Genomic DNA, 26618 nt, shown 5'->3' with positions numbered 1-26618 from the left:
CTTAATTTAACTTTTATTTATCACAGGGATTAAAAGCTCTTCCTCCTGCACATATTTTTCTTTAATCCTACCTCTTTAATTTTAAAGCAAGGGTAGTTTAGCAGCTTTTTTTTTTTGGGGGGGGGGGGGCAGGCAGTGCTAGGAAGAAGCTGGAACAGCATATTTTGAAGTGCCCTTCATTGCCAGCAGGGAGGCACTTAACTTTTCTTGAGAATACTCCTGTTTCTCCGTGTCTTACAAGGATGCTTCCCGACCACGTGTGGGCGGGAAGGCAGCCATCTAGCCTGCGGAGGAGTCATGCCTGCATAGGCTGCTGTCATAGAGAAGGGTACGGAGCTCAGGGAAGAGAGTAGTAGCTTGGGGATGGGGAGGGCGGTGGTTTCCCAAAGTTGCCAGGATTTCCCTCTGCCCCCAGGTGCTGGTTCCCATCAGCAGTGAAAGGATTGGTGCATCGTGAAGATGGCAGAACAGGCAGTAGGCATGTTCTTCCCTAAATCTTGGGTCTGTGAGGAGTCCAGATGACTGCCAGAGGTTTTCACTGGCACTTGGCAGTGAAAAGGAACCACTTCCATGCAAGGATCTCCCGATGAGAATATTTAATGTCCTTCTGGATTAAACTGACTTGCAACCCCAGAAGGGCGGGAGGTCGGAGGCAAATTGCGTGTTTCCTTTGCCTGCTGTGCCACTTCACAATTTAACAGCTCAGCTTTTGGGAGATTGAAAGCCAGAGTTCATGGGAAGGCTGGAAACTTCACGATTAACTTAAGAAATGACAGGAGCAGGCCAGGTGTATGGATTTTCCTCATGATTTTAGACCTGCAGTCGTAGAACAGAGACAGATTAAACTGTGCAGCCTGGTGCTGAGGAAAGGTTTGCATCTCAGCCTGCACAGGTGCTGTTGCACAGAGTCTTGTCTGGTGGGGTCGGTGGGTGGCTCAGTGGTGGTCTGAGCCACACAAGAGCCTCACACCAAGTTTTGGGGATGTAGCTGGAGGGACCACGAGTGCTCAGCTGCAGATTGTATAACAAATTGTGTTTCTTGGCAGCAGGCGGGGGAAACTTGCCCACAGAGGCTGTGCCGGGGTTGTTTATCTTGGTATCCAAAACTGGATTAAGCCCTGTGGCAGGGCAGGGGCATTTTTTATCCCGTCGCAGGAAAGTGATGTGTTGAGCTGCTCTACTCACAGCGTTTTGGCCTGGAAGCGAGTTTTGGCACTTTCCGTCCCGTGCAGGAAGCGTGCAGTTTGAATGAGTGCAACGGGGCTGGGACAGTAGGCTCGTGGGAGGTGGTGCTGGAAAATGGGAATGTTTGTCTGGAAGTGACATTCAGCTCCATTTCACACAGAGGTGTCAGGGGGGTCTCCAACAGACCCTGCTGTGTCTTCTCCTCCCGGTGTATGTAAACCAGCTGGATTGTACCTCATCCAAAGTGTGCCTGGGGATGGGCTCAGGAGGCAGAGAAACCCAGCTGATTGTTAGATTGCTTTTACATTTTTGTCACAAAATAAGGATGCGAGGCAGGATGAGACTTTTGTGGGAGATTTATAGTTTAACAGGAGTATTTTTGGCAGCATGGAGAGCCCAGCTGGTCAGGTGTCTGAGTGAGCCCCAGGGAGGGAGGAGACACGGAAGCTGCCTGATCCCCAGTGAGGTGTTTTGACATCCTCCTCCAGGGGATTTTGCACCAGGATGTGATGTCTCAAAAATTTGGGAAGGAGGAGAGTGAGAGGAAAAAAAAGAAATTATGCAGTCTTGGCAGAGGGAAAAGTAAATTTTTGTGGAACCTCAGCTCAGCAGGCAAAGGTTCAGCAGATCTGCTCTGCTGAGGACCAAGGAACAGGAAGGAGCAAATATCGAGGTATTTTAATTCTGGGGTTCCTCCTTCCCCTTTCTTTCTCGCTTTTATTTTCATTTTCTGCACAGTTACCTTACTACCTTTGAAGGAACAAAGGGCTCAACTGGCCTTCTCAATTATTTTTTGCTATGCTCTACTCTCAAGCTACCAAACATTAGGATGTAAAATAAACACTTTTATGCAATAGTGATAAAAGGGATCAATAGTTTGTTTTGCAGCAGACTTTTTCCCCAGTGAAGGGAAGTCTTTGTAGCAGCTTTGAAGTTCATCAGAGCCAGGAAATGAAACCAGGACTAAAGTACAGAGGACTAAAGTATTTTATAAAAAATACTTTCAGTTCTCCTAATTTTGTGTGCTGCTTTCATAACAATTTTTGAAGATGGGTCTGTCTGTCAGGTTAACATACTGTCCTTCAGTCTGTCTCAGTCTGGATCAGATTCTGATCATAGTAAAGGAGCTGCTTTCTCCTTCACTATGTGAGAATGTGTGCTTGTCAGTAAAAGCCTAGGAAAGGATAAGCCAAGAACTAGGCAAAACACAGGTAGGGTGCTGTGCTTAGGAGCAGCAATCTGGTTGTCTGTCAGCACCAGCTTGCTGTGCAAAATTCTTTTGTCTGCTCAGAGTAGGTATAATAAGTGAAAGGAAAGAAACATACAAAACCAAGAATTCTCTGGGGTTTTTTCCTTTTGTTTTTTGGAAGTGGTGACCTATGTGTGAGCTGCATGGGCTGCACATGTCTGGAGGAATTTCAGTTCTCCAAGAGGGCTTTTGAAGTGCTGATTTGATTTATGTGGGCTGTCAAGGAGGACATAGGGAGTCTCAGGTGTCATCCAGGTATTTTGCTTGGGGAAGGAAAAGCTGAAGTTGTTCCCTAGAGAGGCTGGTTCTCATGCAGCAGAGAAGGACCCCCATGTCCCTGGGAGGTGTCCCTGGGAGGAAGCCAGTTTAGGATGTATTTAGGTATTGGTATATTATTTCCAGGGAACACTCAGCAGTGAGGTGCCCAGATCCCACTGATTTCCCCAGTGTTCCTTTGGGTGCATCAGCCTTCATCTCCTCTTGGTGACAGAAGATTAAATAGGAGTGATCGGATGTAAATCCTTTGCTAGCACCACCCAAATGTTTAGGGTTAGGTGAAGTGACACCATCCCAAAGACTGAAGGTGCCTAATGAGTTTTCAGGTGAGACAGATAAACAACGAAACCGAGCATCTGCCTGCACTGCCTAGGAGTGACTTGGTGGAGGAGGGGCCTGGCTGAGGTGTGCTGGGGTCTACAAGGAGGTTTGACTGCTTGTTTCAGCATGCAGTGCCTTGGTCTGCAGGCACAGATGGGTGTTTTTAGAGATGTAACATGTAGCATCACGTTTTTACCAGTGCTTTTTTCATACACCTAGATGGAAATCTCCACCTGATGAGTATTATCTACACCCTTACCAAGAGCTTTTTATAAACCATTTTAATGAATAGTTTTTGTGTAATAATTATTTATTAGCTGTTGTATTCTGGCTTCCTTGTTGTTTACAGCAGAGCTGATAAGCTGTGGGTGTTTTAGGAGGGCCCTGGGCATCTTGTTTTGCAGTGAAAAAGCTGGGATGCTTCCCAGCAGTCAGACAGAGAATACCTCATAGCAAAGTCTGCAGATTTTTTTTCCCCTTGGCAGAAGCAGAGCAGTAACTGAATCACTGAGCCCTGTGGAGACCTGGAAGCCCAGCACCTTTGAATGGGTGTGAGCAGCTCAAGGCCAGCAGTGCTCTTTGGTGCATGGTGAAGTTAATGTTTCACCACTGCTGAAACCACAATTCACTTCACTTTGGGGCTGTACACACCTGGGGACTTTACTGAACCCTGCTGATAGTGGAGCACTAGGACACTTCATGTGCAGCAAAGGTAGTCTCAGGGCTGACAAGTGGAGAATTTCTGATTAAAATGAAAATTCTTCTGAGTCTGTTTTGTCTGTGTGTGTGATGATGACAATGCCATTTCCACTGGGAATGAGCAGAGGCATGCTTTACTACCTTCTCCTGGGAGAGTACCAAAGCTGAAAGTAGACGCCTACCTGCAGCAGAGAGGAGGGGAAGGCAGGGAGAGACAGGTTCTGGTGGAACAAGGAAAGCTGGAAGGATCACAACATTTGATACTACTTGATGCTACACTGCTTGAGTAGTGGGTGTGTACAGATTGTAAAGCTTATCTCACTGCAAGAAACCAAGCAAGTGAGTGGTCTGGAATATGGCTCTTCAAAATTACAGCAGTATGTTCTTCTCCTCCCTTCCTCTTGGGAACTCAGCTGGGTTTGTGAGCTAAGGAAAAATCTACCAAAAGGAAAGAAAAAGCAAGGAGTGGAGGCAGAGGAGCAATCAGTCTTTCAGCCAGGATACAGTAGGAGTGGGACTGAAAGAAATAAGGAGCCTCATTCATGTGGCATGGGAGTTATCATAATCTCTGACGTCACTATAAGGTACTTAAAATATCACTGACGTGACTTTGATAGCATTTTCGTCCTTCATTGGCAGTGTGTACACAAAGGTCTGCAGCAAGGTCAGGGGTCAAGAACATGGCATGAAAAAGTGAACAGAAAACTTGTGTTTACCAACTCTGTGGTTCTTTGGGCAGGGAGTACCTGACCATCTTTGTACAGACAACTCAGTCACTCAGTGATGAATGGAACCAATCTGCCAGGTTTTCCAGGCACTCAATCTCACCTGGGCCTCCAGATCTTGAAATCACCTCTCCAGCAAGAATTACTGCTCAGTAGTGGATAAGCAGCATAGCAAGGCATGCAATGTGTGTAATTTAGAGTTTGATGTAGGAATTACTTGGCTAAGGTGACCCATGGGAAGGAGGGTGGGTTCAAGTTCCAAAGAAATTCAGAAGTAAGACCACGAGAATTGAGCATCACATCATGTATGACACGGTGAAAGCTTTTCTCAGAAGACAGTCTTTAAAACACGTGTGCAAGTGGAGGGCTTGGTTCTCCTGGGATAAAATAGGTGGATTGGAGACACGGCAGCTGTACCTGCACAGAGTCCTCCCTGTCAGAGTGAGTGTCAAGCAGAATTCTGATGGGGAAGACCCTTGTGAAGGTACAACTTCTGCCAAGAGTCATCAGGATCTGCTTTTGGATTAGCTGTGTGCACATGTGGACAGATGGGAATGATGATACCAGAGATGCAAAGACTGGTGGGGTTTTTCTAGGTTCAGCTGGGGGTTCTTCAGCATAAATCCAGCCTCCTGTAGGGAGGGGACAAAAAAGCAGTCGCATCTGCTAGAGAAGAGTCAATCTGATTGTAGAAATGTGGCTTGCACAGAGTATGTGGAAGGAGTAGGACAGACTTGCTGTTGCTGGATTAGTCAGATAAGCAGACCCACACCACCGGAATCATCCTGCCCCTCCATTCCTCTTATCTGAGACCAAAGTGGCATGGCAAAGAAATCTCACCATTGAAGCACTGTCACATTTCAAAATGAAATGATAATATCACGTTCAAAATGAAGTGATAATATTAGTAAATATTAGTAAACCAAACCAGGAGCACAGGTTAGAAAGCTTGGCTGTGCTGTGTGTTGCTGAGAAGGGAGGTGCTGCTGAAAAAAAGAGGGATGCTGTTGGAAGAACTGTGGTCTTATTCTGTAGATTGATGCTGTCTGAAATGTGGAAATAAATCCTAGTCCCAGAAAATGCTGCTGTTCAGCATGGCTTGTGTTGAATTTTTAGTGAGTGGGATACAGTAAATAACTAAACTACTTCTGGTGAGTGTGAAATAGCAACACTTGGAGGAAAAGATGTCTCCAGGGGCTTTGAGTCTGGTGGTAAATGGAAGTGCACTTGTTGAATTTTGAGGGTGGGACTAACATTTCAGACTGAGTACCGAGTTTGCTTTCATTTCTCACAGCCCTTGAGGTCTGCATCCAGCCTGTTGGATCACGTGAACTGAGGCTGTTACTGGTGACAGGCCTTTTGGTCTGCAGTGCTGAGATGGAGTGTGGCAAGTGCTGGAAAGTGGCTTACAGGGCATGTTTTCGGTCCCAGCTCCGTTCCAAAGGTCCCTTTGTTCAGACTCTCAGCTGCAGTGCGGGCGGTTGCTTGCTGCATGATGCAAAAAAGAACAGAGATTTCTTTGTTGTCCAGGGACGGCTGCCCTGCCGGCAGAAATGGAACCAAAATCAGCAATTTCCATCCCTTTCCCTTCCTAAATCTGGCTACTATTCTGCCTGTGTGCTTGGGCATGAATTTAGTGGTGCTGTACATGTGTGCTGGTTTGGGTTTGTCATCCTGGTGGTAAAAGAGAAACCCATCATTTCTTCTTAATAACGTTGTCTTAAGTTAAGAACTGTAATTTCAGAGGGGATGTCTGCTGGCATTGGCGCTTGCACAAACACTTGTTAGCAGCTGCAAAGTTACCAAGCACAGGAATCAGGGATCTTGCTGAACCGTAGCTACTCAGGATCCCTCTGTTTCACACTGGGGACAGAAGTTTTTGCTAAAAGCCACTCCATGCCAAGAAAATTACCCAGAACTGCTGACTAGTGTCAGTGGCATGTGGGGCTGGAGTGATGCTGCTGGCATTTTAACACCAGCAGAAAGCACAGTCAGCACTGTTTGAGGAAATAGCCATCAGAGCTGGCATGGAGCAGGGTGCAGAGCGCGTTTTGCAGTGGGATGGGGTTGGAGGAGGCCCCGGTTGTGCTGGCTTCCATCAGCTGGCCTTGCACACATGCTGCCGACCTCAGCGGCTGGCTGCTGTCAGCAACAGGTTGTTCCTTGCTTTTCCCTTGCTTAGCCTAAGCCAAAAGATCAGGGTCATTGTGACAGCAGGGACTGAATGGAAAAAAAAGGAAAGTGGAAAGGAAAATTTAGTAAAAATCAATTTTTTTTCCCCCCTGCTTTCAGGCCAGGTGTGCTGAGTGTCAGAGATGAAGGCTCAAGTATGTTGGTTATAATACTTCAGAATATTTTATCTGGAAATAGCAAAGACTTATTTAGAGAGTAATTTCACTTGCTACCGAGATTTAGTAGGCTTTCAAGTAAGATTTAGCAGATACATGTAAGAACATAAACTGGATTTGGATGGCTATAATTTTTCAATTGTCAGCCCTGGCACAGCATAGGTATGAATATTTATAGCATGTCTGGTTATTACATATTTGAGTAATTTAGCACATTGGAGTTATTATGGAAAACATTGTCAATTTATTTTAAAAGCCCATTTCATTCCATGACTTTATTTTCCATGTTTTAGGGGTCTAAATATTGAAAGAAGCGGGTGAAAGGGTTAATCAGGGGGTGAAGTGGAGCATGGACTGAAAGGAAAAGGTGGAAGGGTGGTTGGGGAGGTTGAGGGGTGGGAGGTGGAGGAAAGTTTTGGTAGAGATGCAAGAGCCTTGACAGCTCCTGCAGGATCTGTTCTGTCCGGAGCCCAGAGGGGCAATGCCTGTGCTCTGAGGCGTAATGGGATAGACAGGAGATGGCAGAGACAATTTCTGCCCTCCACGGGGTTTGCCTTAGCCTACTTAATAGTGGGTTATGCCTGCCAGCATCTTTACTGGGCGCTGTGCCTACATTCAGCTGCTGTGCCTTCTGCCTCCCGCTTCTTCTTGCTGCTCATCCACAGTCAGTGTCATCCGGCTGCTTTGTGGGAAGGAGGGAACTGGAGCATGCTGGTGAAATTTTCTGGAGCAGCCATTCATTGGCACGGAGAAGGGGAAAATGCAGCTCTTGCAGTGCAATAAGTACGTTGGCTCTGTGGAAAGCCTGGTGGGTGTCGTGGAAAATTGGCAGGTTTTCTGCTCCCAAAAGTTTCTGCTCGGCATTGCTGTACTCAAGAGGGAATTGTGAGTCGTTAGCTCTTGTGTCAGATCATTGCACAGAAATTCAGGCTGCCGCTGAATGTGTGCATTCCTGGGAGAGCACATCCATTTGAAAAGCTAATTTTTCTTATCTTTGCCTTGACCTTTTTTTTAATTTTTAATTCTTTTTCTAATGCCTGTACGATTTATCTTTCTTAAAATGTTTTTTCAATAAATGAGATAAACCTGCTCAATTCAAAAAGAGCCAGAAAGATTTGTTCGCTTGGTGCCAGCCTGAGTGCTGGGGTGGGCCCACAGCCAAGTGAGCATTTCAGTTGGTGTAGGATTTGGACAAAACAAAGTAACTAATTATTCTTCTCTCCAGGTTTGTGTCAGTGTGGACTCTGGCTCTGAGTGCAGCAGGACTTGGCGCAGCACTAGGACAGCTTTCAATGTGCTGGTTGAATGCATGCAGGCAGCTGCAGCACAGAGAGCCAGGTCTGCTCTGCAAAAACCTGGGAAATTCAAGTGTTTGCTTTTCAGCAGCCATGTGTGTGCTACTGCAAAGGACTCCCGAGTGGTTTTATCCCTGTAGTGTGAAAACTGACCGCCATGGCTATTAGCTGCAGGAAGAAATTGTTACTTGCCCTGGCAGTGCAAGCCTGGTGCTGCCAGAGTTGAGTTACTTTTTTCAGTGCTGTTGTAAGCACAATGGACTTCTTCCTAACTTTCTCCAGGCTTTTTCAATTACTCCGGAGCTTGCAGTGCCCCAAAAGAAGTGAAATTTTGTTTACCACCCTTAGCATAACTAAGGATCTCCAGCAAGATGATGCTGTTCCTCCTCCTGGGCCGGTAGGAGTGAGGTGTGACTCACGGTCCCTTGACCAGGGATATTAAGAGCCAGGATTAATAGGGCTGGGTAGTGTGGTGCAGGGAGAGACCTGGAGGTGAAGTCACATAAGAGTCACTACACACCAGAGACAGAAACACATAATCTGTTTTTCCTTCACACTGCCCCTTATTCATTTATTTGCTTAAACAGAGATTCAGATTTCTCAGTTAGGGGTAGTTTAAGGGTGATGCTGCTTTAAAAGCAGCCTGTCACAATCACAGGGTAATGCCTGAAGTAAGTAAACTGGCTTGATGTGCTATTTCCTTGTTAAGAGAGGTAGATGTCAGGTAGTTTAGCTCTGTTTTGTTGGGAAATCATTAGGGCCTTCAGCGGGCACAACAGGGGTCTGAAATGGATGATTTAAAGGAGCTAAGTGAAGAGCTATGTTTTCCTCATATCAATTGCAACCAACAAGTTTATCTTATACAGTGAGTGGCAGAAACTATTGGTCTGTGAAGAGCTCTGAGCACCACTTACTGACACTCACTGCTTTTGTGAGGGTCCTTCAGCAGCTTTGGATGTATGTAAAGGAAGGAGATGTCACTGTACCTGGACAGGACTGTTCTTGTGCAGTTTGTTTTTCGGAAAAGTCTTTATTTGTGGAGGTTTGATGACTGCCATGAACATTGTTAACAATGTCCCTCAGGGCAGGTGACGCTGATGTCGCCTACATCTGGTGGTTTCAGTGAACCGCGTAGTCCTGAGCTGTTCAGCCACCATGACAAGCTACATGTGTTGTCACCCCACCAGTGTCCCCAGCCACCTCACTGGGTCCCACTTGTGACCTCTCTTCTCTCCCCAGGTACCTGCGTCAAGTGCAACAAGGGCGTGTATGGAGCAAACCAGGCTTGCCAGGCCATGGGCAACCTCTACCATGACAGCTGCTTCACCTGTGGAGCCTGCAGTGAGTATCCCTGGCCTGGTCTGATGCTGGTGCCAGGCCCTGCAGCAAACTCTTTGGGCTTAACATTTTTCTGGTGTAAAGGGGCAAGAAAATAAAGTGGTTATTAAACTATCTCTCAGCTGGAGTCTGCTGCAGCTGTATGACTTGGTGGTAGTGGTGCTTGCTGTTTGTTTTTGAATGGATTGTTGCAAGGCATGTAGAAAAGATATTTTGGATTGTGCCAGCCTTCTGCCTTCTGGTATGGGGGATGGTTGTTTTCATTCCTCTGCCTCTCAATTACAGCCACATTTGCTTACAAGAGTATTTTTTCAAAGTGGCAGTGAATATGCCTTAGCTGGCATGTTTTTTGTCTCAGCAGGCTTTACTTTTCAGATGGAGCTGCTGCAAGGGAAAATCCAGTGACAGTGTTTTTGCTGTGTGCATTATCTTTTACTTGATAAAATAATTTCGTACCTCTAAAATACCTCCAGTCAAAGCATGTAAGTGCATGAATGATCCAGGTTACACATCTTGCTTGTTCTTTCTCCAGAGAAATGCAGCCATGCCCTGAGATAAGGGGCATGTCTCTGCCAGCTTGGTTTGTGGTTTTTGCAGGGAGGGAACTGGTTACTGTTCAGAGGTATCAGGCTGGGAGCAGTGATGATGAGCCCTGTGAAATCTACCCAAGATGCAGAGTAAATAGTTCAGCTGGCCCTGCTGACTTCCCTCAATTGGACCTCCCTGTGGGTCACTTGTCAGATTCACATCTGGAGCTTGCTGGGGCATACAGCAACGTATGGATCCTCCTAAGCAGCTTTTTGGGGTCTGTGATGGAGCTGGAGTGAAGAACTGGCCACTTGATTTTAAACTGTGGCTGTGTTTGTAAGACAGTGGTTTTTCTGTTTTGTTATGTTTAACTCCAGCACTAGTAGCATATTTTTAGAAGTGTAGCTGTATATGTGGTGGCAGAAAAAATAATAATCTTCTGCTGCTTTTGTATATATGAGTTTGGTTTTCCCAGATGAGACTGAGGGTTTTTCCTCCCGAGTTGTATTTAGAGTTATAAACTCATCAAGACTGCATGTGTTTTATTTGGAGCTGTAAAGTTGGAATAAATATAGAAAGATGTGTATGCTTTTTAATAATAGCTGAGCCTTGAACTATGCCCATTTCCCAGCTGTTCTACACCAGCTGCCCTGCCTCACCTATGTTTTTAGTAGAACATTTCACCCTCATCTGACCGAAAATAGGAAAACTGAAAAGAGAAAGTGGTTTTTGCAAATAGTGGCAGTTTCCTAGAGGCTCAGAAGTCAGCTGCTCACTCTTCTGTCCTTTCTTTTAAATTAATTTGAAATTAATCTTCTCCCATGGAGAGGATTCCTGGCTGCAGCTAGGGCTTTGCTTCAGTTACCTCTCGCCCTCTAGGGCCAGGCAGTCTCTGAACTGCCCTTGCACCCAAAGCTCCTGTTAAAAATAATCCAGCAGCAGGTTTGAGCTGTCTTAAATTTCTAAAATTACTACCGTCCAACTGGTGCTTTAGAAAGAAACACTTTTGATCCTCCTTTTGAAATGAATTTTACAATTTTTATTTGGAGACCAGCGCTACAAAAGTAGTTGTGGTTGCAGAGGTATCCTTGGTTACGTCTGTTTGTTTGTCTGTGTTTGGTTAAAAATTAGCTTAATCCCATTTCTAATGAGGTAGGTTGTTGAGAGTTGAAAGAATAGCTATTTGCTGCTTATTCTGAAAGTCAACCCTCTCCAAATATTTCCAGTGCAAGATGAAAAGGTGTGGATGTCAGGTGAGACTTAGAAAGATGGAAGGAAGCCAAGTTTAGCAAGGTGAAGCCCATTTTCTCTCTTACCTGTTACAGAACAGGCTCTCTCTCAGGCTGTTACAGAAATGTGCTGAGTAGATGTGCTGGGGCAAAGGGTTTAAAACTGAAAGTAAAACTAAAAAACAAGGCTAGTGAAAATGATGGGGAAATGGGGAAAAAGAAAGGGGTGTGGGAGAAATAATGATATTTCGTTCAGTAGGAAAGACTATTTCAAAACGATAAAAGGGGGAATGCAAGTCATAGGCATATACACAAGAGCCTAATTCAGCTTGTTATATTTAGGAGAGTAGTCATGAAAGCCAAAGTTCTTCCCATTGTGGCAGTGGCCATACTAAAATGGAAACTGGAGGCAGTGGCAGCTGGCAGGATGGCATGGATGGATGGAGGGGAAGGTGTGTGGTGGCATGGGATTCCCAGCAGTCCAAAAAGAGTGGTGCCAGAGGGAGGGCCCCACAGTAGTGGTGTTTTCCCTCATGTGCACAGACCTCTACAAACAGCAAGGTTTGCAAGAAACCCTTCAGAGCAGTGGGTGGTTTCCTGACTACCCCTGCGGTCTGCAGGGCCTTCGTGCCCCAGACGCTTGCTCCGGGGCTTTGTGGCCTGACCTGGGCTGGGCTGACTTTCTGATTCATCAAACCTCTGCACTGTGGCTGCCTGCCTGATGCTGCCTGGGGAGGCACAAGATGTCCTGCCTTGTACTCAGGGAGGAAACATACTCGAGGGGAATCCCCCCCTTTCACAGCCCAAAGTAACTTCCCAGCCCCACAGACCATCAGTTGCTGTGGGGATAAAGGGCACACACTCTGTTGTTCACTCAGAGAGGACACATGCCCCTCTGCAGGCTTTCTGTCACCTTTGTCACCTTAGTAAATGCAATGAGACCATTTTTGTTTGCCAGAAAAATAAATATTTATATGGTGTTGTCTTTCTAACTGCAAAGCACATCTTGAACAGCCTATGTGGAAACTCTGGTTTCTAGTTGAAAACTAAGTAGTGCTTTTAAGGTCAAGTGGAGTTCATCTTGGACACCATCCAGTACAAACTTGACTTTGAGAAGTCAAGTTTGCTCCTGATTTCAATCCTAAAATTTCTTCTCTGGTGGAACACTGAATATCCCCTACTCCAATAAATAAAATATACAAAATTACCTATTAAGGTAAAGCATATTGTCCTCTAGATATTTATAACCACTGTCCTGCTGTTTTCATTTTAGCAAGGATTTCTAATTTTGCTCCTAGCTGGATTTGCGTCCGAATGTGCATTGGTTTCCGCGACACAGAAAATCAAGAGGGTCTAATAAGCAAAGGGTTATGTGGGGGGGATGATACCTCATAGTGCCAAATTTCTTTCACCCTCTGCTTCCCAATACACATATGTTCAGAGATAAATGATAGAGCAGTTTGTTGAACAGGGCTGTGCATACACTACAGGGTTCAGTTGGCAGGAAAAAAATGTACTGTCTTATCTGAGCCAATGGCATGTAGTGCAGAAAATTTGGCTTAGAGGTCAAAACAACAGATTTAGAATTACTACTTTGGCACAAATATCTCATTTATCTTCTTGTTTGTTACAGGGCAGAGGCACAAACAAGGCAGCCTTTTGCAGAGAGGGAGAGGAAAAAACTTCAGGCTCTTTCTGCAGGATTAGTAATAAATGATATTTGCTTTACAGGAGGGCCACAAAAGTAAGTTAAAAAAAAAAAAAGGCCTCCTAACACCTTGAGCGTTTCCTGCAATCTCAAGGTGTCTGTTTCCGCTTTGGGGTTTGGGGTTTTTTTTGCAGCTTGTTGGACAAACTTGTAGCTACCAAATAGTTTGTTACATATTAACCATTTAAACTAAATCACTACTTCATACTTTCTAAGAGCACGAAAGACAGGTGTGTCTCCAGATGTTGATATTTACCATTTAGGTAGTGAGGAGACCTTATAAATTGTATACTTTTAACTAGACTGTATCACTCTAACCTGCTGTGTTGATTTTAGTGTTTTCTCTTGGATTCAGCCAGGCTTATATCCAAATTCCACCAGTTGCCTGGAAAACAGACATTTTTGCCCTGCTGGCAGTATAGTTAAGAGCGTAAGTCTTACTCTTGAGCTACTTGGTCCTCAAGAGGAAATCTGAAAGCTAAAAAAGTGCAAGGGAAATGTTGGAAATGGCTGGGAAGGAAATCAGTAGGAGAGGAAGGAAGTCAGAAAGAACTGATTGCCAGGTGATTTGAAGGAGTATTTAATTTTGAACTGCAACACGAGGGCCAAAGTGAGGACCAGATTTTGACTCCTTACTGCAAAGAGTTGGAAACGTTGCATGTTTGCTAGATTACAGAATTCAGTCTTTGACATGTCAACATCACTGCATTACTTTATTTTTCTTTTCTCTTTTTGCAAGCTCAGATTAATGCTGATGTCAATGTAAGGGTTAACAGACTGCTGTTTCAGAGACAGACTTTGAAATCACACAAGCTGGCTGCCTCTTGCCACCCTCTGGGTATATATATTTTATATTTAATATTTCGCAACATAGTTGTGTTTAGAGGTATTAAGGGTCATTTACTAAACTAGGTAGATAAGCTATCAAAGCAGCGTTTTCTGCGAGCATAACCCTCTGCTTGGGCTAATTAAGTCTTGCTGCAGTGATTGTAAAGCATGGCTACTTAAAGCAATCCAACTCTTGGTGTCTTTGGGCTAATTATGTTGGATAAACATGTCCTGTATTGGCATGTAACTCCTAGAAAAAGAAGGCCATAGTTTTTATTGGCACTGTTAAATAGCTTTACAAGCAGAAAATCACCTTTTGCTGCCCATGTGACTTCATCCCAGACAGCAGGATAGCTAGCCTTGCCAAGTGAATACCCCATGGCCACATGTATGTATATAGTTATCTTCAGATGCAGCAACTACCGTCTCTTCTAGTGGAGGCAGAACTTAGTGCCTATAATTGGATAAAAACCCACCACACCAATCAACTCACTTGAGAAATGTGCAGATCTTCAGAGTGGAGAGCGCAAAGCATTGCCAATAATCCATCCCCAACACCCCTTCAGTAAAATTATCATGCCAGAGTCTGCATAGTAAACAATAGACTTTTTTAGCAAAAATCATGTCAGAAAAGATTCAGTTGTGCTTGGATTTACAGTTTAGGGGACAGGCAATTCATCAGTACATTTTTCTGCTTCAGTCTAAATTGCTGTTATGTTATTGCTGACTTTTTGTCTTCAGTCTCAGCTCACTGGTGAAAAATCCTGTTATTTGTCACAAGAAGTGCTTGCTGTAGATGAGAAAAGCCAGGACAGCTTTTACAGTAAGGTGGCAGTACATCTCCTGGCCAGATTTCAGGGCAGGAGTGATATGAAGCCTGAGCTGAAGGGGCTTTGGCATGGATCAGGTGTCCTCAGTAGATATCCTTGATGGAAAGGTGCAGATGTTCAGCTCCACAAGAGGGTGGATGTGGTCAGGGATTTATCAGTGTAATAGTGGTTTCAGTAAACTGCATGTGTTTTAGTGCTGGCTGAAAGTCTGAAATCATCAGGACAATGTGAGAAGAAAAAAAAAGGTTGAACTTTTCAGTGGAATAAATTTCCAGTCCTTATAGTCTTTCTATTTTATAATATCATCTTCAGAGTACCATTTTCTGTTAAGAATAGGCATAGGATTCATTTAATTAATTAATACAGATTAATTAATTAATCTGTGAAGATTTTAGTGGGTTTCTTACAGTGTTTTAATGATGTCTGTGAGTAATTTTCTGAGTAGTGTCTCAGTAAGCACTGAGGCCCTTTCCATAACCAGAGAAATTTAAAACTTACTCATCTTGTTTCAACGTACAGTTACATTCACTGAGGTCACAGAGATTGCCTCCCCCTCCTTCCTCCTCTGAGTCACTGGGTGACAGGGTGGGAAGCCAGCTCTTGACAGCCACCAGGTTTTGGTGCATTTTGAGGAACAGGGCAGCAGTCTCCAGAGGGATGCAGAGTGGTTGAGCACTGGGATGAAAACCAGTTACTGAGCAGGGACTATCTGGATCAAAAGCACTGCTTTCTCCCAGGGTGACTGTAGTTTACCTCTGAATTTTGACACTCCTAGGGGTTTTCCCTAAAAAGAACTCTTGAATATCTTCTTGCAGTGGTTTGCCTGATGGCAAAGGAGAGGTGTTGCTCAGTTGTGTGCTGTGGTTTTGCAATGTTTCTGTCTGGGGATCCATTTCTACCCTCACCTGTGGTTGTGTTGCCCGTGGAGGCAGCTGACCTTTCTTGCTGACCTTTCTTACATGCACCAGAGCATGTTTTTGGCTTTCAGGCGTCAGATCATTTTCTGAGAGTTTTGAGGGTTTTTTGCTTGGGTTTGTTTGGTTTTTTTCCCTACTGTCTCAAATGTATGGTGTGAGCATAGAGGGTATGTTTTGCCATCTTTCCATACAGCTGATGTAGTTGAGAGAGACTGAACGTCTTACGTGGTAATGGAGTTACTGTGTTGTAGCAGTTTCTTCTCAGAAATATCCTTTCCTCCTGCCCATGGTTTTAGCAAGTCTGTCCTGATTTACCTGATTTGGAGGATCTACAGGCATTGAAGTGACCCTTTCATGCAGGCCCAGTTCAAGAGCAGATTGGAAATATTGATGCTTCTGTGTCAGCCTCAGTGCTGCATCCAGCTTTAACGGTGGCCAAGAGAAATGGGACAGATGGCAGAAATTAAGAGCTGTCTGATGCCTGACCTAGTCTGCTGCACAGGGTAGGACACCATGCTGCCTGTCAGCAGAGTGTCCACAGAGGACTCCCAAAACACACATGTTGGCCGAATTTAACGTGCCACCAGTAATCACATATCCAAATTTATTTTACAGCTGTGGTACTTGAAAAAGCACTGATGTTTTGTAATGGAAAAGGCCCAGGGCTGTCAGTGTGGAAGGGACCCAGGAGAAGCTGCCAGTCAGCAGTGATTTTTGCCCATCTGCTGTGCAGATACCACAGGGAGTTCCATGATGCTTAGATAAGTAAGTGAAGCCCACACACTGCCTCTCCAGCAATGTAGCAGTCCTGGTTGTGCATAACCCACAGAACCCTGGGATCCAGACACGGCTCTGTTCCATTGTATGCATTGACGAGCTATCTCTTATCTTTGAACATGGGTTTGTGACCCCATTGTTTTTAATAAATAGTCGAAAAGCAACTTCAAAAGAGAAAGTTAAGTCCAAATCCCCAGCAAGCAAATGATGCATCTCCCAGGATCCTCCTTGCCAGGGACTTTGCAAGTCCCTGGTTAAACTCTCTCTTCATGGTCTTCAAAAGGAGAGAGCCATAATTTGAGAAAACAGTGGACAAAAGCACTGGCATCCTAGGAGTGCAGCCTGATGGTATGCCTATTATCAGCTGCTAAGCAAAGTGTATTTATTTTAGCACAAAGGCACTAGTGACTGAGCTTGAAATATTTTGAAATTGGTGCTGAAGTGACCTCGAGGTCATCGTGAAGGTCCTACAGCTAAACAGATTAGACAGTGTGAGGGATGAACAGTACATAAAAACTCGGGGCTCAAACTTCCTGTCAGAGACATGAACAAGATACTTTGCAAAAACAAGTGAAGATAGTAAGGTTGAAATGCCAAAGAATTTTGTCTGAATCTTTTCAGGTGTGAGATTAGCTAAATTCAAGGTGAAGTGGAAAGTGAAATATAGTCAGGAGCCAGCAGCATAAGACGTGTAGTAGAAAATTGATCCTGAAAGCAGCAAGCCATGCATTGATTATTCCTGTGTTTGTCAAAGGATATTTCATCATGATACATATTAAAAGCAGGTAGTTATCAATATGTGATTCCTTATATGCCATTTAACTTCTCAATCCTTCCTTTTGGTGAAAATAAAACAGCATCTCCATGCTCAAGTGAAACCTCTGCCAGCCTCTGCAGGCACAGTCAGAAGCATCGCTTTTGAGAGGGACTGGTAGAGCACTATCCCATAGCAGGGAGCTCAGTGCAGGTGCAGAAGTCACTGCCGCCCTGCTCTGCACTGTGGGGCAGTCCCAGTGCTGTTTCTTTTATTGGTGTGCCTGCAGCAAGAACATGCATTTCCCAGCTCCACCAGGACAGTCCCCAGTGCAGCCTGGGAAGTGAGCTTTTCCTGCATCTTGCCTTCCCGATTGTATGATGAGAAAGTGCTTCCTCATCTCAAAGAGACACTGGGAGAAGTCCGTCCCAGAAGTGTGCAGGGAGAAAGAAGTTGAGAGCAGCAGGGAAGAAACAGGCTGTGTTTGCATGAACCACTCCCACAGTGGCTGTAGAAGCACCTGGTTACTCATTGTTTTTGCTCATTTCCTTTTACATTTCTGCCAGGAGCTTAAAGAGAGTAATGGAGAACTAAAAATAGTTAAAATGCTTACCTCTTCCCTAAAAAAAGTAATTCAATCATCCCTCAAAGTGCTTTTGGTGTCAGCAGTTCTTCTTCAGGGACTCACGCAATGCCAATGGCCAAATTATAAATCCTTTATAAAGGGTTTATCCCTCTGCTGGATGAGCTTACAGCAGAAGCCCAGACATAGCATGCTGGCTGTGGCACCTTCACTGAAGGTCTGTTGCCATCAATCTTAACCTGCTAATGTCACCATGTTAAAAATACACTGGGTGCAGAATGGCTGGTAAATGCTTTTTTTGTCACCATGGAAGAATGGCATCATGGCAGTGATCCAAACCTCATCCCTTCTGTCGCAATGTCTGCTGCTCATGCATCAGGCCTTCATCCAAAGAAGCATTTCTTATTTCATGGCCCCGTGTATATGTTTTTCCTCAGCACTGACAGCTTATCATTAAGGAGACACATTGCACGTAGGTGGAAAGTCACTTGGGCACCTGCCTGTTGCACTGAACTGGAGCCCTCACTACCATGTAATTTAAAACCAAAGTTAAATGTTTTTGTTTGTTTTTCATTTTTGGGAGTGCCAAATCCCAGTGTTGCATTTCAATCAGTGGGAGATTTTCAGGAGTGCTTCTTGCTGTGTTAGGCTTGTTAACTTGCTTAGGACCACCCTTGACAAAGGTGATGCAAATCTCAGGTATTCCTTTGCTTCTCCTGTCCCTTCTTAGAAACTGTGACTCTAGAGCTGCTGGTGAGCATGCCAGGCTTACCTGTGGACAGGTGGGGTTATCATGCAAATATACATCCTGGGTTATAAACCACAAAGATTACATGTCCCAGATTAGATACTTTCTATTTTTAACTCTGGGTCCTGTTTCAGTTTCAGCAGCCTTGGCAATCAGGGTGGATGAGAAAAATCAAAGTGGGATGCTTTCAGAATTGTCAGGTTTTCTTCCATGTCCTATCCAATATCTGCATTGGTGCAAGGATGGGCTGGTGCCCTGGGTCATCTCTGACCTTTAGGTTATGTGGTTGTCCCTAGCAGGGATCAGAAGAGAATGGGGGACAGTGACTGTGACCTGGCCATGTGCTTTTGGGTCCTGCATTGGTCCAGTAAACACAGAGCTGAGCAATGCCCACAGTTTAACCACAAAGTTCCCGCACATGCAACCTGGGGCTTGTTCCTTGAGAAAACACACTGCCCTGTCCTCCACCTGCCCCACTGCCTGAGACCTGGACACTAAGGGCACTAAGGGCTGCTGATGAAATGCTGGTCTGGCTCAATGCACTTGGCAAAACTTTGGTGCTTCCCTGGAGCATCTCCATTTTGCAAGGTGTTCCACCGGGACAGTTCGTAGTGCAGCCTGGGGAAGTGAGCTTTTCCTGCATCTTGCCTTCCCAATTGTAGGATGAGAAAGTACTTCCTCACCTCAAAGAGACAGAGCAGCCCATCCCAAAAGTAGGCAGGGAGAAGCAGAGAGCAGCAGAGGAAGAAATGGGCAGCAGGAGTTGTTTCCCAGCTTGAGGGTGCCCTCTGGTGTGTGCGGGAGACTGTAACACTTGTTTCTTGAAGTGGGTTTACTTTGCTTCCTCCTTTCCCTAAAGCCTTGCAGCTAGTGTGGTTCTTTGCTGAAGGCTGCTGGGTAGGTGCATACCATAAGGTGACCCCCAGACCTGTCCCTTCTGTTGTTCACATTCATACACCCAGCAGCTGACAATCACTTTTTTAATGATACTGGCCACATTCAGCTTGTCAAGCAGGAGGCTTCTGGGCCCCAGTGTCTCAAACCAAATTTCCTTCCAGCAGTGCCTGGTAGTTGTCCAAAACCAGCCTGCAGCAAGTCCTGCTCCAGCTGTTCCCAGGTGGTGCTGCTCCCCTGCCCTGGGCACTGTCTCCTTGGGGGTCCAAAACAGAACCATTCCAGTGTCAGGCTGGCATTTCAAACCCTGGGCTCGATAGGGAAACCAGGCTGCAAAGAGGTAGGAACAGCTTTTTACAAATAAACAAAACCTAGCCCCTTATTCTTGGGGAAAGGCAGGGCATTTAGGAGTGGTGGCAGTGTGAGCAAACATTGCCATGATTACATGGAACTGAAAACAGACAGTGAATGAGAGGCATAAACACAAAAGCTGCAGTAAATACAAATCTTCTCCATATGTAGAGTCCTTTCTTGGAAAAACTTTGTCATCTTGTCTTGATTACGACATTTGGATTTTATAACAATTTTTTTTTTTAAAGAGTTTCAAAGCTTTTTGTTGGCAGCTGTAGTAACAAATGTGCTGGTAGGTAGCAGAGAAGCCTGTTGAGTGCTCTGGTGTTGCACTCTGCTGGGGCAGAGCGAGTGCTCAGATATTGCAGTGTCTTGTCTGGCAGCTGCTGCTCATAGCAGAACAGCGAGGTTGTGACATTTTGATAAATTAAGTCGTGTGGGTCACTCTCTGTATGCCCTTTCTTCTTTCCTCCTTGTTCCTTTACTGGGGTGTTTTCCAGGATGAGTCAGTGTATCCTCCCTCACTCTTCCCAGAGTTACAACACCCCGTAATTTGCCAGGAGGTGGCCCAGGCTTGGTACTACTTCCTATCCAAAGGTGAGACTTTTGTCCAGATCCGCCAACTGGCATTTATCAGCAACCACCAGTGAAAGAGGGTTTGGCGGGCTAGAGTCCAGGAAGACCCATGCTGGGGTTAGGTGCTCTTTTCCAGCTGTGTGACATCTGTCCTTGGATGTCTTCATTGTTGTTTCCTTCTCAGCAGCCAGGTTTTGATCACATTTTCTCCTTGCTCTCTGGGGATCTTTTTCTTATCTCTGTGATTTTTTTCCTTAGGTCGAAAGCTGAGAGGAAAAGCCTTTTATTTTGTCAATGGGAAGGTGTTCTGTGAAGAAGACTTCCTGGTAAGCACCCAGTTGGCTCTTGTAATGAGACATCTCAGTGTTGCCAGTAGACTCACAGCCTTTCTGCCTGCCAGCTTTGCCTGTGTTTCACACTTCCGGTCCAGCATCCCACCCGGCCCTTCTGCTCCAACATTTTCCCAGGGCCAGCCCCAGCCATGGTGGCTGCCCACATGTGGTGCTGAGAAGGCTGACCTAGAACAGAGGCTAGACAGAATTAAGAATAAAGTGGATATTTATTAAAAGGCTTTAAAGGATACACCTTGGGCAATACAAGAACCTGGCCAGGGCTACACCCAAGATGGACCCAAAAATGGTCACAAAAAATGGACAACTGGTCACGAGGTCTCACATTTTTAGAAGTTTTGGTCCATCTGCATATCGGGGTTAATTGTCCAATTGCAGCTTCAGGTTATGAAATGCCATCTTTCTTATTTTCTCTCTTCAGTCCACCGTTGTTTATGCTTTTGGGCCTGAAACTTCTAACTATTGTCCTTTGTATCAAGCTAGAAAAGGAATTGTTTTGTCTACCTGCTCTGTGAAGGGAGCTCACCAAGACTTAATATGAAGCTCAAAACTACACACCTAGGCAGTACAGAATCTGAAAAACATGAAAGCTAAAACTTAAGGCATCAAATTGAGTGAGAGCCCCTGGTTTCGTGGCACAGACCCCTAGCTGAAGCCATAAACTGTTGTGATAGCTCCTTCAAAGCATTGTCTCTGTGGCCATACTAAGGAGGCAGGAGTGGGATGAATGGCTACAGAAGAATGAATGGGTGAATTTCCTTTCTCACCTTGCACCTTAATGGATATCTTTTTGTTGCCCTCAGTGGATTTTGTGTGAGTGTACCTAAGCCTGAAGCAACCCTACAGTCCTCTCCTTGGCTGGTGCAGATAAAAATCCATACAACCTTCTTCCCCTCAGTCCTGGTAGATTAAGCCTTCCTTAAGACTTGAAAAAGTTGTAATTGCTTACTTATTGGTGAATCCTAGTGATTTTTGTCTGAGAGGGGTAAGTTAATCTTCTTTGTTCTCCTCAGTATATTCCACATAGGATGAAAGTAAAAGGATTAAATGCACCTAAAATATTTCATTTTCCAAGTTTGCATTCCTTCATTCATGATGTGCTGTGCCCATGGTGCATGTCATGGATGTGACAGACAGTTCCTTATCAATAGATCTCAGCAAAAAATAGCAAAAAAGTTGTTCTGGGCCAGACTTTATTGCTATCCTAACAGGAAACTGACCTCAGAGAAGCTTCAACAGAATTATAACCATATAACCAAAGAAAAAATTTGCTTTCCAGGCCTATATATATAGATATTGTGACATAAATATGTGCTAAACACAAGTAGGTTCTTGTCTTGTAGATTCATGTGGTCAAATAAGATGTAAATAAGTCTTATTAGAAACTGCTTTATTTGCATGGGCATTTATGGTATTTATTTTTATACTTTAAATTAAAGTTTAATTTTGGACTTCATTTGGAAGTTACAGGAACTTGTACTCTTTCTGAAACTGGGCAGTCAGAAGTATACATAAACTATCAGAATATCATCTGTTCACACTTTTATATAACAAAGAAAGCAATGGAAAGTTTAGCTTTTCTGTGTAAGGAGCACAGAAAAAGGACCAAAAACAAATATGCAAATAACACTCCACACTACACTGTTGTTTATGCTTGAGTGGCCTTGTGAAATTTTAAGTGAATTCTTTTTTGTCCTTGCAGTATTCTGGTTTCCAGCAGTCAGCTGACAGGTGTTTCATTTGTGGTCATTTGATAATGGACATGGTAAGTGATAATTGCTTTCAGGAGAAAAAACTCCCACAGCTTTTTAGAAGAATGCATCAAAAGCAAAGTACATGCATATCCAGTGCTGTCTGTTACCATTTGGTAGTTTGCTTAGTGTAAGACTGGTATCAGAAGGAAAATGCACTGAGCCTTTTGTTGATTTTTTTCAAGGAAGTGAAGCTGTCCCCCACCATACATGGTGCAGAGACACTACTCTGCCCGTTTTCAGCGGATGTTGATAAGCAGAGCCTCCAGATCTTTCATCCCTTTTTGGACTTCTCTGGACAGTGTATTTGTAACTCTGTTTATGCTTCCTGCTCAGCAGTGCTGTGGCTCTGCAGTGCTCCCTAGCTGTGAGGCATCAGTGCATCTCTCAACCTCTCTTTCCTGCAGTCAAGTTGTGGTTTCCCATGTGTCTTCTGGATTAAGTCATTTCCTTGTCATTTTTTGTGGGTACTGATACTCTGGGGAGCAGGTTTGACCCGGAGTGTGTGATCCAGACCTCAGTTCAGATCTGTGAGCAGGATTAGCCTACAGCAGGTACCATCCATTCCAGATGTGCATGGGGTAGGGGACTCTCAGGGGATCAGCATTCAGTTGTAGGACATTCAGAGGGAGACCAGTATGGCTGGTGGTGTAAGACTACAGCTGAGGAAAAGAAATTAGGAATTTCTGGTTCACAGCATGCCTCCTAACATTTTCTAATGCATATCATTAATTATCTTTGTTTGCCTGCTTACACTGGAAAGCATTACAATTGGAAGCTGTTTCTTACTCAGAAGTCTCATCTTTCTACTGACGGACCATGGTATTCCAGGTAGCGAATTGCAGCTGTTGAGTTCAACAGTTTCCATAGTCTGTGCTAATTAGAAAGCCAGGTGAGCGAGTACAAAGCCCTTCAATATCTCAGGGATTATGAAAACCTAGCAATAATACTAGTTTCAACTTCTCATGGAGATTATAAAACTGTATTTCCTTTGTTTGGCCGGTACATCTTGCCTTGAGGTCTTTCTATGTATTCTCGACTTGTTGACTTCAGAAATTATTTTCTTTCCTTTAAATTCTGTCACTTCTATCCTTTGTCATGCTAAATACCTTGACTGAGTCTCTAAATTGTTTTCTTACCCATGCTAATAATTAATATCTCTAGAGCCAGGTACTATATATTGATTCCAGCTGCCCTTTCCATCCTTGTTAACTGATTTCTCAGATGAGACAGGGAAAAAAGACACAGCCCTGCTGATGAATATACAGCATTATCTGGTGTAAAGCTGTTTGTTTACTGTTTTCACCTTTATTGGCTCTTCATGTGCATTTTCCCTTTCTCTTGCTCTGTTGCAGATCCTGCAGGCTCTAGGGAAATCATATCATCCGGGCTGCTTCCGATGCGTCATCTGCAATGAGTGTCTGGACGGTGTGCCATTCACTGTAGACTCTGAAAACAAAATCTACTGTGTCAGAGATTACCACAAGTAAGGACAAAATAAATAGCACAGATGTTCCAAGCAGCAAGCCTCTAATTTAGCTTTTTAGTAAAATAGGGACAGGGTTAAAAGTTTGAGGATGGGGCTAGACCCCAGAAATTCCTCCTGTCTCCTCTTACCCAGCCGTTGACTCCTGTGTAACTCTGATGAAGTCAAATTACCTCTGGGCTTCAGCTGCCCCTTCTGCAAAGTAGAGAGGGTGAGAAATAGTGCTCCTGAAGTGTTCAATGATGTACAAAATTAGTCTGCTGTAACGTAAGCCTGTGAATGCCTCTGGAAATCAATTTGATTTTCTTTTTGAGTAGTTGAAGGGCTGATTTTGACTTTTAGAGAATCGCCACTGAACCTGGGAAGCAAAACTTTTACCAATTTAACAACTAATAAATTTAACAACTGATAAATCCACTTTAAAAAACACTTCTTATTTAGACAGTAAAATAAAATGGCTGTGCTTTTGGCTGGTAGTTATGGTATTAGAACTGCACAATTTTGTGTGTCCTTCTGGCTTGCTTTGGTCCTTGCTCCATTTTCTGAACAGGGAGAGTATAAAGTTTTGCTCAGACAGCCCTTGGAACTCTTCTGAGTTGTGCCAAGACTTGTTACAATCCTGTTGCCAAGATTACTGCCCTTGTATGCCATCATTATTCTGAAATAACTCATATTTCCTTGCAATTTAATTTAATTAGTTATTGTGTTACAAGGCCTTAAGAAGCTGTGCAGTCATGTGGTATTTTCTCAGAAGTTCTCTGCCCAGAGGCTGCTATTCCTTTTAATGTATTTTTCTGGGGACAGTCCTGCTCAGTTCCTCCTCATTTTCTTTTCCAAATCCGCCAGTAGCGACCAAGAATTTTATAGGGAATTTTCCATTTTTTTCTGGCACTAAGTGTAAAATATAAGGTCTCTTTTTGCCTGATTGAGCAATGTGTGCCAAGCATTACTTAAAATAAATGCTAAAATGAATCTATGATCTTGGGATGCAAAGCTTTCCTGGGGGTAAGTGAATTACACCTGCAGCTTTCCTTGTTATCACTGAGAACTACACGCCTCTTTTTATGTTGATCCATAATTTACCTTCCATTTCTTGTTGCTCTTCCAGAGTTTTAGCTCCGAAGTGTGCAGCATGTGGACTTCCCATTCTGCCCTCTGAGGTGAGAGCCTTTTATTCCATATCCCCTTGGGGGATGAGTGTCAGGCCTTGCTTGCTTTCACACCTGACCGTGTGTCATGTGCTTGTGGATGGGGAGAGTTGGTCACTTCCTCTGGAGTGCAACCCTTTGGTCTAAGCTTATGCACTGTTCTTGAGATGTCACCCTTCTTTGTTCATTGTTGAAGTTCATTCTTCTTGGCCAAGGCTGCTTTTATCATCTCCTGCACTATGATGCTGCTGCTAGTTCGATGTTCATGAGAATTTTCTTTTATGTCAGTAGATGTTGGTGGTACTCATGAATGTCCTTTGTGTGACCACTCTGGGACTAACTAATTTTAATACTTGGAGGAGATGAGTCTTGAACAAAACTAATCTACTGAAAAATGTGACCTATTGAAATTACCTAGTCATTAATTTGTGATTACTGATAGATGTTACTGTTAAACAGAGAACATTTTTACATTTCTGGTGTCACACTTTAGAGGATATTTGCAGTCAGTCAATGATGAAGCTTTACTGTAAAAATAACTGCAAATGGCAGGATTTATTTGTGGTCTCCAACCAGCTGCCCAAATGCATTTCCTCAACATTCATTTTGTTGCAGGAAGCAATCTAGAGAGTGCATGTGTCTGATCCTGCTGTAATCCTTTGTAATTTCTGCTTTGCTCAAATGCTCACAGGGGTCTGATGAGACCATTCGGGTTGTGTCCATGGACAAGGATTACCATGTGGAATGTTATCACTGTGAGGTAGGTCAGCAGCTTTCTCAGGGAGTAAGTGCTTAATAGTCATAACTGCTATTATTTTTAAGACGGAAATAAATCTCCTGCCTTACAGTGGCAGTAGCTGAGCAATTCAAACCTTGCAGTGTGAGACCCTTTCTGTCAGTGACTGAGAAATTTCCAGATTGAGGACAGAAGTTTTTGCAGCAATGTGTTTCACTTCTAATTTCATTTGCTATCCGTAAAGTTATGGGCAACAAGTTATTTATTGCTTTTCAAACTTGTCAGTTAACTCATCTGTGAAGAAGCATGGTGACTTAGTAAGGTCTGTTGCTGCCTTTCAGAAACTTCGAGCTCCAGATCACATCGGTGTATCTGATTTCCAAGTCAGATTGTTGAAAAATGCTAAGGGAGTGACTGATCCTGTGGGGTGTAAGTTACCCTCACTTTCATGGGAAATGAATGTGTCTTTGGGGCTGGAGAAAGGATGTGGCTGCACAAGGAAAAATTCCAGGAGATGCCAGCTCTTAAAAACCATTTAGTCTCCGTGCAGGGCATCTCCAAAAGCTGCCATACTTCCACATTGAGAATTAAAATAAATAGTTTTGTTTTCTCTCTGTGCTTATAATGCTGTGAAAAGAGGCCCTGACTCCACAAGCTGATTTCACATCAGTACAACTGTAATGTGAAGAGGTGAATCTTACCTGACAGTGTAAGGAGACACAAGTGTGTTTAAAATACAGAGGGTTGCACCTTACCACAAGATAAAATTTATTCAATAAAACGGCTTCAAACAAATTTGTACAAGGCTGCCCATCAAAACTCCTGTTTTGAGAAAATGTTTTTCTTCTTGTGGTACATGCTGGACCTATTAGGAACGAGCTGTTGTCTGGATGTCTTCTGTCCTTGTCACAAAATCACTTTCCTGGAAGCCAGACCCCAGCTGACACTGAAAGATGAACACAAACTCTAATAATTTGCACGGCCTCTC

At 44.1% G+C, this 26618-nt stretch overlaps 1 protein-coding gene across 2 annotated transcripts in view; it reads left to right on the top strand.

Moving 5' to 3' along the window:
• The window catches only part of LIMD1 (LIM domain containing 1), a 33398-nt gene that overhangs the window by 1464 nt on the left and 5316 nt on the right, over positions 1-26618 (top strand). The window contains exons 2-8 of one of the 2 annotated variants that reach the window (XM_088058644.1): positions 9338-9439; positions 20418-20485; positions 22212-22274; positions 23616-23746; positions 24855-24906; positions 25586-25654; positions 25972-26616. In XM_088058644.1, the coding sequence (XP_087914770.1) occupies positions 9338-9439; positions 20418-20485; positions 22212-22274; positions 23616-23746; positions 24855-24906; positions 25586-25654; positions 25972-26169 (683 nt within the window). In that variant the 3' untranslated portion in view covers positions 26170-26616. Of the gene's footprint in view, positions 1-9337; positions 9440-20417; positions 20486-22211; positions 22275-23615; positions 23747-24854; positions 24907-25585; positions 25655-25971; positions 26617-26618 lie in introns of those variants that run through there. The other variant, XM_005519164.3, reaches the window with a different exon arrangement.

Source organism: Pseudopodoces humilis, chromosome 1, assembly GCF_049639895.1.
Source record: "Pseudopodoces humilis isolate 2021_Gansu_Grassland_sample_001 chromosome 1, ASM4963989v1, whole genome shotgun sequence".
Classification (NCBI taxonomy): domain Eukaryota; kingdom Metazoa; phylum Chordata; class Aves; order Passeriformes; family Paridae; genus Pseudopodoces; species Pseudopodoces humilis.
Note: the sequence above shows the minus strand (reverse complement) of the source record. Positions and strands in the feature narration are given on the sequence as shown.